Here is a 16,567-nt window from a genome sequence, read left to right as displayed (position 1 = left end):
ATAAAGATGTGTGATAGTCGTGGGAAAACCTATTACAGCATTGGGCCCATGAGCTCCCATTTACGACACTGGCGACAGCCTATGTTTTCCGTTCATTTGCTGCAAATTGTGCCCGCAGTCTGCACAGGACTTTTGAAATTTCCAGGAAACCTGCAGGTTATTATTATTGGGAGTGATTCATATACTAGTATTGCATTAGGGAATTTCTATTTATGCAATTCCTCAATATAATGGTTAGAGATTCTCTGAAGTAGATTGAACAATTCCTGTAGGGTCCTGTACTGTGTGATACATAATACATAGTGTAAAGGACCTCACATTTTAATTGATCCAGCCTTGAATGATTTTGTTCAGATATGTATTAATACTCAACACGCTCCTTGACTTTAGAAAGATCTGCAAGGCTTAAAAGTAAACATACTGTCGAATGTGTTGAATGTTTAACATCTTCTTTAGCACATTTGATCAAATTGTAAAGGTTCGTTCACGTTATATAGATCGTTATCCAGTAAAGTAAATCTGACCTTTACAAACTTAAGGAATAAGTAAAAGAAAACTTTTTTAAGGCTCAAAAAGAATGCAACAAATTTAAAGTACTGATCTATAAAAAATCTAAAGGGACAGAGGGAGACATGGGCAGCACATAAGAGGGTATAATTGCTGAGAAAACCATGCCCTAGCCTTGCCCAAACAACCATACACCTATTCTAATTAACCCCTTAATGACACTGCCAATTTGATTTTTTTCATTTTAGTTTTTTCCTCCCTGCCTTCCAAAAGCCATAACACTTTTATTTCTTCACATAGCCATATGTGGCTTGTTTTTCACGGGACAAGTTGTACTTATTCATGACACCATTTATTGTACCGCATAATGTAATGGGAAGCTGAAAAAAAATATTTGTGGGGTGAAATGGGAAAAAAAACAGCGATTACGCCATTTTTGTGGGTTTGGTTTTTACGGCGTCCATCAAGTGGTAAAAACTACATAGGCAGGGCTTCAAAGGAGTACAAAGATGGCAGACCTGGGGGCCTTCATTAGGCCCCCAGGCTGCCCTAACAACCACACACCGATCGCATCATGGGGGGGTGATGGCGCTAAGGAGGGGGCACCCCCCTGATTCTAACCATTTAAATGCCACACTCACGATTGAATGCAGCATTTAAGGTCTTAAACGGGTGGAATCAAAGAGATCTTTGATTCCGCCCATTGCAGTGAGATGTCGGCTGTATAACACAACCGTCACCTGCTGAGTATGGAGCACGCTCAGCCCCGTGAGCCCGCTCCATACTTCCCCTAAACGGCTGTCACGTACTAGTACACGACATGTCGTTAGGGGGTTAAAGGTGACCTATCACCTGTTCTGACATGTCTGCTTTAGTAAATACTTGTATTCCCCATAAAATAACAATTCTGGAGCTTCTTTGCTTATAACTCTGGTTGTGCCATACCTCTGTTACTCCTGAAAGAAATGTATAAATAAACTGTACAACAGGGTTTTGCCAGTTGGGGGTGTGTCCCTACACAGACTGATAATGTCCAATCAGTGCTGACAGGGTAAGACTATGTAAGGAAACGCCCCTTTGACAGAGGGAACAATAACACTCAGTTGTCAATTTAGTCATAAATTTCTCTGAGGAATAATGGAGGAATGGCACAGCGCAGAGTTCCAAGAAAAGATGCTCCTGAGAATTATTTCATGGGTAATCCAAGTATTTACTAAAATAGACATGTCAGGAGAGGTAACAGGTCCTCTTTAATTAGCTTTTGGTCAGGTACGGTTGTTTCGGCAACTGTACTGCTCAAAATGCCTGCCGCATTATCTACCATAACCTTAAACTTCAGGTGGGAGACAAAGCTGTTTTCTTTTTTTCTAACAATGTAAAATTGAACATTGATGTAAATAAATAATCTTTAGATCTGCTTGCATATATCTGAATTCAGTCTATTTAAACACATGTGATATATCACATTTCCTGCAGTACCACTTCAACCCGTCACAATCTATGCTTATAATGGAAGGTGAAGATATTGACAGTATAAATCAAGCTCTCCGGAAAGTTTCTTATGTCAATTCCCGACAATTTCCAAACACTGGCAAAAGAAAGCTCAGGGTCTCATCCAAAGTCCAGTAAGTACACAGTACCAGTAAATGTCTCTATGTGAACATCACTCTCTCCTATTTTCACTTGTTTTATGAATGGCAGAACGCCGTGTATTTTCCAGCATCTATTATTAAAGACAGGTAACTGTTATACCCTTAGTGATGAATTTAGCATGATATTGCCAAAACCCTGCCATTAGGGTTTGTTTTAGAATATAAGGGTAATTGACTTATTAATTAATGTACCAAAAATGTTGATTATAGATATTCATGCTCTATATGGTAAGCAGCCTGCGACTATCACAGTCATGAAGTCATGACCCAAAAAAATGTATCAAGATGAAAATCAAGAATAAAACATGAAGTAGTGGTCCATAGCAACCAAATTCTAGCTCTCACTTTTCTTTGTCCTTTGGAAAAAAAAAAAAGTCTTGATTGGTTGTTATGGACTTCTCTTTTTTGTCATTTTTTATAAATCTTCCCATTTGACTCAGTGTTAAACTTGCTTTTAGTGTGACAACATAATGGAAAGAATTGATTGCATTCCCTATTTGCGGGTGGTATCTAGTAGGATAAATATAGGCAAAGGTTTTATTGGCTCTTGATGCTTAATAACCATTCCTTCATGTATATTGTACTTAAAAAAAATGCAGGCAAAACACGGGGTGGTGCATGACACAGCAAAGAGAGAATCCCTGTGTCATGTACCACCCACTTAGCCCGAATTGTAGCATATATACTGTGTGCCAAATCTATTAAATGTTATAGGCACTTTTTGCGGCGCCCTCTACAAGGTGGCCAAACCAAGCTATGGCGTAAGGAAAGGAAAAGTGTCTAATATGTCCCGATGCGCCAAATTTATCATACAGCGTGCACCGCTATGATGTATTTGGTGCATCTTCTAACTGCCTTGTCGAAGTTTACACTGTGTAAAACTTAGTAAGTAATAATAAATCTGCCCCAATGTATCAGTTTTGCCTAGAGCGTTCCTATAATCTGAAGTATTTGCATTTTTCTGTTAGAGATTTTTTTTCCATTAGACGTTGTGAGTATATTTTCTTTGCAGACGACCTTAGATGCAGGCTTAAGTGCTGTTTCATATATAGGACACATTATTCCGGCAGTACCCACACAAATCTGACTTTGTAAATGTGCTTGATTGACTTTTAACAAGATATCTCTATTACTGTAAGCTGGTTATTGTAGATATATATTACTGTGGAGAACCATATGTTAGTGGTGATAACAATTAAACGTGGAGCCATCTAATTAACTTGCAGTAGACTTGCTGCTGAAATATTAATTAAATGCCCGTTAGCTATTTACATATTGATTGTGCTAAAGATTAACCCTGGCAGCGATCAGCTTTGAAGTAACCATGTTGAGCAATTTTGAATACTGAGTGGTCAAATATCAATGTGAGTTTAGAGATCGGCTTAATGTAGTTTTACACACAGCTCAGGGGCAGTTTCTTGTCAGCAGACACTGACTTTTTGTGACTTTGACAGTTTAACAAGCAAATCTTTCAACTTAGCAAAATCTATTAAAGAGATTAAAAAAATGCAACTAATAAAAAAGTTAAGTAAAGTTTCACTGAGGATCTGTCATACGTAGTTACATAGTTGATAAGGTTGAAAAAAGACACAGGTCCATCCAGCCCAAAAATTCCTCCCCGACTCAGAACAAATCCCTGGATCAACATCACATCTCCAGAATCTAGTACTCATAACCTGCAATATTATATTCTTCAAGAAAGGCATCAAGGCCCTTCTTGAACATGATTTGTTCTCTTGTTCCAGATCTTAAAAAGTTTCTCTGGGACTTTAACATTGAAAGAGTTTGCTCAGGATAGGTCACCAAAATTTGAGTGGTGTTGTAATGGCAGGGGAGTAGGGAAACAGACAGTGAGCCCTAATCTACCCACCACTCAGTCCCTGCCTACTTGCAACGACCCGCCCTAGGCGACGGGGTACAACTGGGCGACGGTCCCTACGCTCAGTAGGTGCACGACAGACAAACAGACAAGGGGACACAAGCAAAGGGAAATGGGGCAGTTGCCCACGGCAACACCGTGAGCAACAAGAGAGGTGAACGAGCCGAGTCAAACCAGGAATGTACGAGGTACCAAACGCAGAGCAGGAGAGTAGTCAGTAAGCCGGGGTCAGTATAAAGCAAGGTCAAATAGCTAGGAGCTGCAGCAAGGCCAGGAAGCCACACGAGAAGAATCACAAGCAAAGGAGGAACAGGAAAGGCAGGTATAAATAGACAGAGGGCGGGAGCTAGCTCCGTCTGGCCAGGCTGCGATAGGCTCTCCCACTCCTAAGCCTGCCATCCTGAGTGGTGGAAGATGGAGTCAGTCTCAGAGACATAGAACCAGGTGCAGACTAATTACCCATGGGCGTATACACAGAAGTTGTGCCTGGCAGATCCTTTACAGTACCCCCCCTTTTATGAGGGGCCACCGGACCCTTTCTAAGTGGACATGGTTTATTGGGGAAACGAAGGTGGAACTTCCTGACCAATACCCCAGCGTGAACATCCCGGGCGGGTACTCAAGTCCTCTCCTCAGGCCCGTATCCTCTCCAATGGACCAGGTACTGGATGGAGCCTTGGACCATCTTGCTGTCCACAATCTTGGCCACCTCGAATTCCACCCCCTCAGTGGTGAGAACGGGAACAGGAGGTTTCCTCGAGGGAGCCCAGGACGGGGAGCAGCGTTTAAGGAGGGAGGCATGAAACACGTCGTGTATACGAAAAGATGGGGGCAACTCCAGTCGGAAGGAGACAGGATTGATGACTTCAATTACCTTATACGGCCCTATAATCCAGGGAGAAAACTTCTTGGACGGGACCTTAAGGCGCAAGTTCTTAGACGATAACCACACCAGATCCCCGACCATAAACAAGGGGTTAGCAGAACGTCTTCTATCAGCCTGAGTTTTTTGTATACTCTGGGACGCCTCTAGGTTCTTCTGAACCTGGGCCCAGACTGTGCACAGTTCCCGATGAACAACCTCTACCTCGGGATTGTTGGAACTACCAGGTGAAACTGAGGAGAACCGTGGATTAAACCCAAAATTACAGAAAAAGGGGGAGACTCCTGACGAGTTACTGACCCAGTTATTAAGGGAAAATTCGGCGAGGGGAATGAATGAGACCCAATCAAATTGACAGTCAGAGATAAAACACCTTAAATATTGTTTTAGAGACTGATTAGTCCTCTCAGTTTGGCCATTAGTTTCAGGATGGAAGGCAGAGGAGAAGGAAAGATCAATCTCCAACTTTTTACAGAAGGCTCTCCAAAACAATGAAACAAATTGTACCCCTCTGTCCGAGACAATATTGACAGGGACCCCATGGAGACGCAGGATGTGTTTGACAAACAAGGTGGCTAACGTCTTAGCATTGGGTAGTTTCTTGAGGGGCACAAAGTGGCACATCTTACTGAAGCGGTCTACTACCACCCACACCATCGACTTGCCTTGAGATGGAGGCAAATCGGTGATAAAATCCATGGAGATATGGGTCCAATGTCTCTGGGGAATGGGCAAAGAATGTAGTAAGCCCGCTGGTCGGGACCTGGGAGTCTTGGACCTGGCACAAACCTCACAAGCGGCGACGTAGGCCTTAACGTCTTTAGGCAACCCAGGTCACCAATAGTTTCTGGCAATGAGGTGTTTGGTACCCAGAATGCCTGGATGACCAGATAGTGCGGAGTCATGATTTTCCCTAAGTACCCTTAGCCGGAGTTGCAGGGGAACAAACAGCTTGTTCTCCGGAAGGTTCCCGGGAGCTGAACCTTGATCAGCCGCAATTTCAGAGACTAAATCAGAATCAATAGAAGAAACGACTATACCCGGAGGAAAAATACAAGCAGGATCTTCCTCTGAAGGAGGGCTGGCCATGAAGCTACGCGACAGCGCATCGGCCTTAATATATTTAGACCCAGCCCTATAGGTAACCAAAAAGTTGAATCTCGTAAAAAATAGCGCCCATCGAGCTTGTCTCGGGTTTAGCCTCCGGGCAGATTCTAGGAAAACCAGATTCTTGTGGTCGGTAAGGACCGTTACCTGGTGCCTAGCCCCCTCCAGGAAGTGGCGCCACTCTTCAAATGCCCATTTAATGGCTAAGAGTTCGCGGTTGCCAATATCATAGTTACTTTCAGTGGGCGAGAACTTCCTGGAGAAGTAGGCACAGGGACGGAGATGGGTAAAGGACCTTCTACCCTGGGACAAGACAGCCCCCACTCCCACCTCGGATGCGTCAACCTCCACGATAAATGGCTCCATTTGGTTGGGCTGGACCAGCACCGGAGCCGAGATAAAGCACTTCTTAAGGACCTCAAAAGCCTGGACAGCCTCAGGAGGCCAGTGGAGGAGATCAGCCCCTTTGCGAGTGAGGTACGTAAGAGGCTTAGCGATGACCGAGAAGTTAGCAATAAATCTCCAGTAATAATTAGCGAACTACAAGAAACACTGTAACGCCTTCAGGGAGGCAGGTTGGACCCATTCCGCCACAGCCTGGACCTTGGCGGGGTCCATGCGGAATTCATGAGGAGTGAGAATTTGACCCAAAAATTGTATCTCTTGCACCCCAAACACACATTTTTCGGTCTTAGCAAACAGTTTGTTTTCCCGAAGGACCTGGAGCACCTTCCTGACATGCTCAATGTGGAAGGACAAGTCCTTGGAAAACATGAGTATGTCATCAAGGTACACTACAAGAAATACCCCCAGGTAATCCCTTAAAATCTCATTTATGAAATTCTGGAAGACCGCGGGGGCATTACACAACCCAAAGGGCATGACGAGGTATTCAAAATGACCTTCGGGCGTGTTAAACGCAGTCTTCCACTCATCCCCCTCTTTGATGCGGATAAGGTTATATGCCCCCCGTAGATCAAACTTAGAGAACCATTGGGCCACCTGGACTTTATTAAAGAGATCAGGAATCAAAGGAAGGGGATACTGGTTCCTTACAGTGACCTTATTCAAGTTACGGTAGTCAATGCATGGCCTAAGACCACCATCCTTCTTCCCTACGAAGAAGAAGCCAGCACCTACCGGAGAAGTAGAGGGGCGAATGTAACCCTTGGCCAGGCATTCCTGGATATACTCTCTCATGGCTTCACGTTCGGGACAAGAAAGGTTAAATATCCTACCCTTAGGGAGCTTAGCTCCTGGTACCAAATCGATAGCGCAATCGTATTCTCTATGAGGAGGTAACACTTCGGAGGCCTCCTTAGAGAAAACATCGGCGAAGTCCTGAACAAACTCCAGTAGCGTGTTCACCTCCTCAGGGGGAGAAATAGAATTAACAGAAAAACATGACGTCAAGCATTCATTACCCCATTTGGTAAGCTCCCCAGTATTCCAGTCAAACGTGGGATTATGCAACTGCAACCAGGGAAGGCCTAAAACCAAATCGGACGATAATCCCTGCATCAACAGTACAGAGCACTGCTCCAAATGCATGGAGCCAGCAAGGAGTTCAAAAACAGGGGTATGCTGAGTAAAATAACCATTAGCAAGAGGAGTGGAGTCGATACCCACTACCGGGACAGGTTTAAGCAAATCAATGAAAGGCATAGCTAGAGACATAGCAAATTCCACAGACATGATATTAGCAGAAGACCCTGAATCCACGAAGGCACTGCCTGTAGCAGACCTACCACCAAAAGAGACCTGAAAGGGAAGCAAGATTTTATTACGTTTCATATTTACGGGAAATACCTGTGCGCCCAAGTGACCTCCCCGATGATCACTTATTTCCGGCTGCTTATTCTTACGCCTAGGACAGGTGTTCACTTGATGTTTGTCATCCCCACAATAGAAGCAGAGACCATTCTTCCTGCGGAACTCTCTACGTTGTCGGGGGGACACGGAGGCCCCGAGTTGCATAGGTACCTCCGAGTCTTCCGTGGAAGAGCGAAGCAACGGGACCTCGGGAGGCATCATGGGGGAGTCAGAGGGGAAAACACAAAACCGTTCAAGTTGTCGTTCCCTGAGACGTAGGTCAAGTCGTACCGCTAAAGCCATAACCTGGTCTAAGGAGTCAGAACAGAGATAGCTAACTAGCAGGTCTTTCAGGGCGTTTGACAGACCCAACCTAAACTGGCACCTTAAGGCAGGGTCATTCCACCGAGAAGCTACGCACCACTTCCTAAAGTCAGAGCAATACTCCTCCACAGGTCTCTTACCCTGACGTAAGGTCACCAGCTGACTCTCGGCAAAGGCAGTCCTGTCAGTCTCGTCATAAATGAGTCCGAGAGCAGAAAAGAAATGGTCAAAGGAGGAAAGTTCAGGGGCGTCAGGAGCCAGGGAGAAGGCCCATTCTTGGGGCCCTTCCTGGAGCCGGGACATAATTATACCCACCCGCTGGCTCTCAGAACCTGAGGAGTGGGGCTTTAAGCGAAAGTAGAGCTTACAACTCTCCCGAAAGGAGAGCAAAGTCCTCCGGTCCCCTGAGAACCGGTCAGGCAACTTGAGGTGGGGTTCAAGAGGTGAGGGGTACTGCCATGGCAGCGCCAGGCTGGTTGACCCTCTTAGCCTGGACCTGTAGGGAGAGACCCTGCATTTGCTGAGCCAGGGTCTCAAGGGGGTCCATAATAGAGTGAGGGACCAGGGTAGCCTAGGTATATGGGCTTGTGATTATGTAATGGCAGGGGAGTAGGGAAACAGACAGTGAGCCCTAATCTACCCACCACTCAGTCCCTGCCTACTTGCAACGACCCGCCCTAGGCGACGGGGTACAGCTGGGCGACGGTCCCTACGCTCAGTAGGTGCACGACAGACAAACAGACAAGGGGACACAAGCAAAGGGAAATGGGGCAGTTGCACACCGTGAGCAACAAGAGAGGTGAACGAGCCGAGTCAAACCAGGAATGTACGAGGTACCAAACGCAGAGCAGGAGAGTAGTCAGTAAGCCGGGGTCAGTATGAAGCAAGGTCAAATAGCTAGGAGCTGCAGCAAGGCCAGGAAACCACACAAGAAGAATCACAAGAAAGGAGGAACAGGAAAGGCAGGTATAAATAGACAGAGGGCGGGAGCTAGCTCCGTCTGGCCAGGCTGCGATAGGCTCTCCCACTCCTAAGCCTGCCATCCTGAGTGGAGGAGGATGGAGTCAGTCTCAGAGACATAGAACCAGGTGCAGACTGATTACCCATGGGCGTATACACAGAAGTTGTGCCTGGCAGATCCTTTACAGGTGTGGGTACAACCTCCTGGTCTCCCAGATGGGCCATGGCGCTCGTGGCTTCCCATTCAAGTAAATGGGACAAGTTGCAGTACCAAGCACAGTCGCAAATTCATGAGATCTATTAAGGTTACACCACCTCTGATGAATAGTAGATGTTCACAGCTACAACCCTGATATGTGCATCACTAAAATCCAAATTTTTTGAATGCCTTATATGCCATTTTTTAGGTCCAACATTCTGTGTTGATTAGTTTCTTAAAATATCTTTATAGTGGTGGAAGCCTCATTTTTCTGATACAGAGCTCCAAATCCCCTGCATAGACATAGAATTAGGAGCTTACCGCATACTGTGTTACTATTAGGTTCAAAATATTGTATAAATATTATGCAGTAAGCACCCAAGCTCCTTCCAGAAGCAACTGCAGATAGACATGTTTATGTGGGGGATTTGGAGCTCTGTATCGGAAAATCTGAGCTCCATCGCTATACAGAATTGTTTGATTATTCAGCACGGTATGTTGGACTTCTTGAGATTTAGATAAAACATAAATAAATATACTATTTTTAGAAATCCACATTCACTTTCAGGCCCCACATTTCTAAAAGATGTATCATTAATATTAGAAATGTTAGAATTGATTTCTCAGGTTTGACTTTAACAGCAGTTTTGGTTGATTCTTGCTCCCGGAGAAATAGTCAAAGATGATTTATCTTTTAAATCCTATTTTGTCTCTAATACCGTATGTTCCTACAATTTGTCTCCCTCGCAGTGCCAATTACTGCTGGATGGTGATATCCAGATTCCATAATGTTTCTAAATACAGCCATATTCTGCTAACAAATGATATGTATATACAGTACATAAAGTCATTCTGGTGTAGTTAATGATAGTGAAGTACTGCTTACATACATTAAAAATATATTAATTATATTATTACTTAAAGACTATGTAAACCTTCGAAAGCATTTTTTTTCAAATAAAAATGTCAATCAGTGTGTTTTGTTTAACTTTATAATTCGTTTTTATTAAAAATTATTGTTACTTTTTGAGATACAGCTGCTCTGTATCCTATATACAGAGCAGCTGTATTGTGCGCTAAGACCTGAATACGTCTTTCCGCGGGACTGACGTGTTCAGTGTCAGTGGGTCCTGCGTTCCTCTGACAAGCAGGATCCACCTGTAATCGATCACATCTAAGTTATGAACTTAGATGTGATCGATAACAGGTGGATTCTGTGTGTCAGACACACGCAGGACCCGCTGACACTGAACATGTCAGTCCCGCGGACCTGACGGGTGCAGGATTCAGTGTTACAGCTGCTCTGTATACAGGTGTATCTCAAAAAGTAAAAATAATTTTTAATAAAAACGAATTATAAACTAAATACTAATTATAAAGTTGCACCAATTAGACAGATTGACATTTTTATTTTAAAAAAAAATCACGCTCAAAGGTTTACATAGCGTTTAATATTTGCCATCGCTACAATTTCTCTTATCGGTAACTGACTTTTCTATATTCCAGATGCTTCGGAGAAGATGTTTGCATTACCATTCCAGACATAGAGGCATATGTTGTCATTCTCCAGGCTAATGAACCCAAGATCACAGTCACTGGAATGGATCACTTCGCTCGTCCAGCATCGGAGTTCGAGAATGCAAATGGTGTGATTTTATTTCCAGATATAAGAATCATCAGCACAGTCACCAAAATAGAAAAACTTCTGAATAAGAAATCTGGTAAAAGTAAGTGGTTTTTCCTTTTTAAACGTACCTGCATTAATACAACTAGTGTAAGGCAACACCTATAACTCCAACAGAGCGTGCTATGCTGCTGTACAAGATACCCTTCAGTGAAAGAGTCAATTTATTGTGAAGTAAAGTATTGTACAGTAATCATGCCATCTGTTTTATGGAATAAAGGACACTAGGGTCACAGGAAAGCTAATACACATATTCTGTTGCTTTACAAATCAATTAAAATTGGCAAAGACAATTATGTTTTAAAGGGGTTATCTACAATAAAATATTACACTACTTTGTTAAATTATATAAATCAGAGCAATTTTTCAATTGGAATATTTAAAAAAAAAAATCCTGTGTCTAGATATTGCTGTTACATACATGTTATGGCGCCGCCTGGTGCACTTTTTATTCCCTCACAGAACATCCACCTAGTGTGTCCAGTGGTGGTGCTCGCATGTGCCCAGTAGCTTATTCCCACCACCTGGATTCTCTTCTACATGGGCGGCGGAGTCATTCCTGCTATAGTACAGGCCAGCCAATAATTAGCACATTAGAATTGGCTTCTTCTCACCGGTGCTGACGCGTTAGGTGCAGGTTCAAACGAACACATGGAGCATTTTATATAAAGGATTCCAATTGAAAAATTATTATTTTGTGTCATCTAACAGATAAATGTAATATTTCATCATAGGACAAGGATTTTAAGCTTCTTGTGTTTGCTAATAGAGGTTTTGTTAGTGTTCATTCATGGTTGCATTAAAAAGAATTGTATGAGATTAGAAAATAAGACCTATTTTTTTTCACCAGAAACTGTGCCACTCATGTTCTTTGGGCCGTGTGTGGCATTGCAGTGTAGGCCTATAGATAAATTTCTAGTCTAGAAAAATTAGACTTTTTTTTCTAATATCATACAAGCCCTTTAATAAAACCCAACATTTCATACTGTATTTAACAGGTGCTTGTAAAGTGCTATTTGCTATCATTGCAAGTCTGGTGGACACTTTGGCTCACTGACTACCACTTTTTCTTGCTCTTTTAAGACCATGTACAGCGGTTGGTTTTCTGGAGAGGTTTCACTCAACAGAGTAGCATCTGCAAGGATTCATTCACTTGACTTCCAATAACGCACAAAATTTCCTCTCCCTAATGTGTATTCTTGTTGTGTCTATATGTCGCTAAACAGTGATCTGTTGTGTCCCTAGCTTCCGGTGCAGTTATAATGGCAGAAAATCAACATCATTTGGATTTTTGTGATATCTTGGTCACTGGTGATGAACTGAACACTAAACAAGAGTGTTTGGAGCTCGATCACAGTGCCCTGCAAGGAAAACATCTTGATGCCACCAACTCAACTAAAGGCTATTCCATCTATGGTATGTAGGGATGATAATTGTCTTATTTTCAGAAGGAAACAGACCTCTATGACACATGAAGTGCATATAATGCATGGCAGCCATCGTTGCCTTAAGATATATTCCATACTCTAGTAACATGGTGGTCCAGGAAGAGGATGATCCCATAGATCAGATAACCATTATTTGATGCCATTTTAAGCACTTGTACCTGCATAGTACTGAATTCCTATTTCTTAGTAGATTTAGTTTATTATTGAAAAGTAAATAAATGCTATCATATGTAGATGTACTCTTCAGTCAACTAGTACTACATGTTTCAGGTGTAGACACAATGAAAATCTATGAAGATGTTTTACGACAAATACGTTATCGTCATTGGGATTCTGCTTCTATCTTTAGTCGAAAGTTCAAAGTCAAATGTTCTGAATTAAACGGACGTTACACAAGTAATGACTTCAATCTTGAGGTATGACACATTTTATTGTTTAAAGATTGTGTTAATACTTTTCAATGTTGTCCATAACACCATGGACTTCTGAGTCTGGGTTAATGTTTTCTTTCTAATATAATTAGGGGTTGAGTGCAAGAAAGCAAGTAATAATTATATTACTTAAAGGGGTTATCCCAGAATCTGCAATGGTCACCTATCCACAGTATAGGTGATAATTGTCTGATCACTGAGGGCCAAACCGCTTGGACACCAACCGATGACAATACCCCCAGATCCGCCTCACTGCACCCCCTGCAGTAAGAAAGGAACTTTAATAAAGCGGCGGTTGAGCATGTGCCCGCGGCTCCATTCAATGTCTATTGGACTAACGGCAACAGCCAAGCGCTGTTCCCTTTATTCTCATGGACTTTAAGTGGAGCGGCAGAACACATGCTTGACTGCTGCTCACTTGAATGTCTTTCTCACTGCGGTCAAGCAGTGAGGAGGAACAACGTGGCAGTGAGGAGGAACAGGGGGTTCACGATCCTAGTTCTCGTGATTGGTGCGGGGTCTCATAAGTGGGTCCCCGAGCAATCAAGCAATCATGTTCGATTCTGGAAATTCCCCTTTTTAATGATTAGTAATTGTTATCATCAGCATTTTTATAATACATACATATTAAATTAAGGGTTAGTTTACATGTATCGTAAATACTGCGGATTTTCCACAACGGATTATGTTGCGGAAAATGCGTGACATATTACAGTAGCAGCAGAGTGGCTGAGATTGGAACAAATCTCATTGAGATGCTGCGTAAATGCTGAGTGGAAACAACGCTCATAAATTGGCATGTGGTGCAGAGTGTTATTCCGCAGCATGTTAATTATATTAAATGCTGCTTATTTGTTGTGGGATTTCCCCATTGAATTCAATGGGGAGGTAAAACTTGCTACCAATAGCAGATGTTGCATTTTTTGCGGAGGAATCGCAGCGATTCAGCCACACTATACGCAACTCAGAAAAAAAAATCTTATACTTACACAGAAGTCTGTGTTTCTTCCTCCAGGCTGGCCTCGTGGGATGAGGTGTCATCCCATGTGACCGTTGCAGCCAATCACAGGCTGCAGCGGTCACAGAGGATGAAACGTCATCCCAGGACTGCAGAGCTTCTGACATCACAACGTCGGAGGGATGCATCGCCATGGTAAGTCGGAAAACTGCACCACAATTTAGTGTGTTTTTTTGGACGGAATCCAATGTGGCACATAGATGGATAGGTTGCGTGCTTTTACGCAGCATATCCACCCTGTGTGAACATACCCTATTTGTGTATCATAGAGATTAAATTATTTTTTGTCATAGTACGAATAAATTATGGGCAGACTGACCGTTCACACATTCGGCACTACCTGAGGGCCAAGAACAGCAGGGGCCCATAATCGACCACCAAAATATTTATCGCAGGTAAAAGATTAAGTGCACTGCCTGCAATCTCAAACTAATTGTTTTATGAGTGTTTTTGTGTGCACCCGCAGCTGAAGGGGCAGTGTGGGGCTGGATCAGAGTCCTGATCACCATTTCAATAGATTTCCTGTGTGCAGAGAGGGACTGTTGGGTGGCCGCTTTATACGTCAAACATCTAACTGAGCCAATGAGCAGCAGGCTTGCTATAGGCTACTGACAGGTAAAGCAACTACCCAGCAGACATTCTCTGCACTTACACAGAGAAAACATATTTCGCTGATCAAGTCTAACACTTTTCTGTAATAGAGTCCCATGTTTTTTATTGCCCCAGGTGGACATATCACACTCATTGCATTCCTAGAATAAATTATTAGGATGATGATGATTGCAGTAATAAACTTAAAGAGGAGGTGCAGTCAAAATGCTCTTCTAGATGAATGGGCAGAAATTCCCACAGACACACTCCAAAATCTTGTAGAAAGCCTTCGCAGAAGAGTGGAAGCTGTTTGAGCTGCCAAGTTGCGACAAACTCAATATTAATGCCTTTGGATTTAGTCATGAAAGCTCCTGTATGTGTAGGTGTCCCAATACTCTTGTACATATAGTGTGGGTACTTGTAAGTGGTCTCAGACCATCACTAATTTCGAGAATGAATAAGCCTGTAGAGTGCTTAAACCCCTTAGGCACTGCTTAGATATGTATAAAGTTATAATTTTGTAATGGAAATGGGTCTTACAGATTTTATATTATTATCTTATATTTTATTATCTAGGTCAACATTTTACATAATTCAAATTATATGGAGCATGCAAATCACATGATGATTCAACCTCAGTTTATGTCATCTCTCCAGAACCCTAGAAATGAAGTACTAGGACATGAAAGCCGTGGTAAGTAAAATACACATCTACTCATGAATTTGTAGTCCATCTTGATCTACGGGTTATTATGGTTTGAAGACTTAGCATTAGTACTATTTCATATTCCAACAATTTATAATAATACTGTAAACTTTCGTATTTGAGTAGAGGGAAAACTAAAAGCAACAGCTGGTTATTAAATACAGATGGGAAGGAAGTTCCTCCGACCAATATCAGGTTCTGAATGTAAAATAATTAAGGCTTAGGCATTGGAGAAAAAAAAAAGCCCTGCTTACATAGCACACAAGGCATGGCATGTGCCACCCAGAATCTGGCAGATGGCAGAAGATGATCTCCTCTAATGGACTGGTATAATCATCATTATTGATGAACTGTAACATTTGTTAATTACTGCATTTTATATGGCATCAAATCTTACATTGTAATTAGGATTTTCCTTACCGGTTTTACATAATTTAATTTTATTTGTTTTATTTTTAATGCCATTTTTTGCAAAGCTCATCTGCTGCACAAATAAGCTATCTAGTGCCCACCTTTCTGCAAAGCCGCTCATGTGATTATAGTTCCGCGGCTAAATAACTTAATTAAAGGTATCTGGTAAATATAGAGAAAAGGTTAGTCTGGTTTTATTAAAAAAAGCTTGTATGTTATATCATTAAATTCTGCAGTTTTCTAATATACTTTCTGTATTTTTTAATCTTGGTTTTGATGACTTCTGTCCAAAGTCCTTGAACGAGAACCGTCATTGTTTTCTGGCAGTAGATAAAAATCTGTCCTGGTCCTGTGATGGACACACAGGTGCACGGTTCATTATATTTATAGTACAGTTATCGAAGCTCTGTTTTATACCAGTTGAGCATGTGTGTGTAATTATATGACCAGGACAACTTTTCATTCTTTGGAAAGTTCTCATTCAATAACAGCAAGCAGAAATCTTGAAAATCAAAATGACACACAAAGTATGTTAGAAAATTGCATAACTTGTCAATATACAATTAACAAGCTTTATTTGTAACCCATAATACCCCTTTGAAGTTACCTAGTCAGATATAGAGACCGTATAAAGCATATTAACATAACCAGATAATATCAAGAAGACAGTGACTTATAAATTGAATTTTACAACAGTTGTAGTCAAACATGACAGCTATTGCACAGTTGACTATGTAGAAGTGGGTGCTAGATTCTGTTGTTGCTGATCATTTACAAAAGGCTAGTTTCTGGCTTATTGGTGACTATGGAAATGAGGCATCGGTGTCCAAATGGGTGACTTTGAAATAAAATCTAGTTTTGGGAGTATAACTAGCCAAGAGAATATCTCTGAAATCTGCATTCTATAATTCAATGCTGCAGACGGAATACACACAGACCTTTCTTTGCAAAGACA

General features: G+C 42.2%; 1 protein-coding gene across 3 annotated transcripts in view; it reads left to right on the top strand.

Annotated features, from left to right (window-relative positions):
- The window catches only part of CLSTN2 (calsyntenin 2), an 828,679-nt gene that overhangs the window by 794,135 nt on the left and 17,977 nt on the right, over positions 1 to 16,567 (top strand). For all 3 annotated transcript variants that reach the window (XM_075861435.1, XM_075861434.1, XM_075861436.1), the window contains exons 11-15: positions 1,984 to 2,132; positions 10,830 to 11,050; positions 12,253 to 12,423; positions 12,726 to 12,871; positions 15,072 to 15,189. In XM_075861435.1, the coding sequence (XP_075717550.1) occupies positions 1,984 to 2,132; positions 10,830 to 11,050; positions 12,253 to 12,423; positions 12,726 to 12,871; positions 15,072 to 15,189 (805 nt within the window). The remainder of the gene's footprint in view (positions 1 to 1,983; positions 2,133 to 10,829; positions 11,051 to 12,252; positions 12,424 to 12,725; positions 12,872 to 15,071; positions 15,190 to 16,567) is intronic.

This window comes from Rhinoderma darwinii, chromosome 4 (assembly GCF_050947455.1).
Source record: "Rhinoderma darwinii isolate aRhiDar2 chromosome 4, aRhiDar2.hap1, whole genome shotgun sequence".
Taxonomy (NCBI): domain Eukaryota; kingdom Metazoa; phylum Chordata; class Amphibia; order Anura; family Rhinodermatidae; genus Rhinoderma; species Rhinoderma darwinii.
Note: the sequence above shows the minus strand (reverse complement) of the source record. Positions and strands in the feature narration are given on the sequence as shown.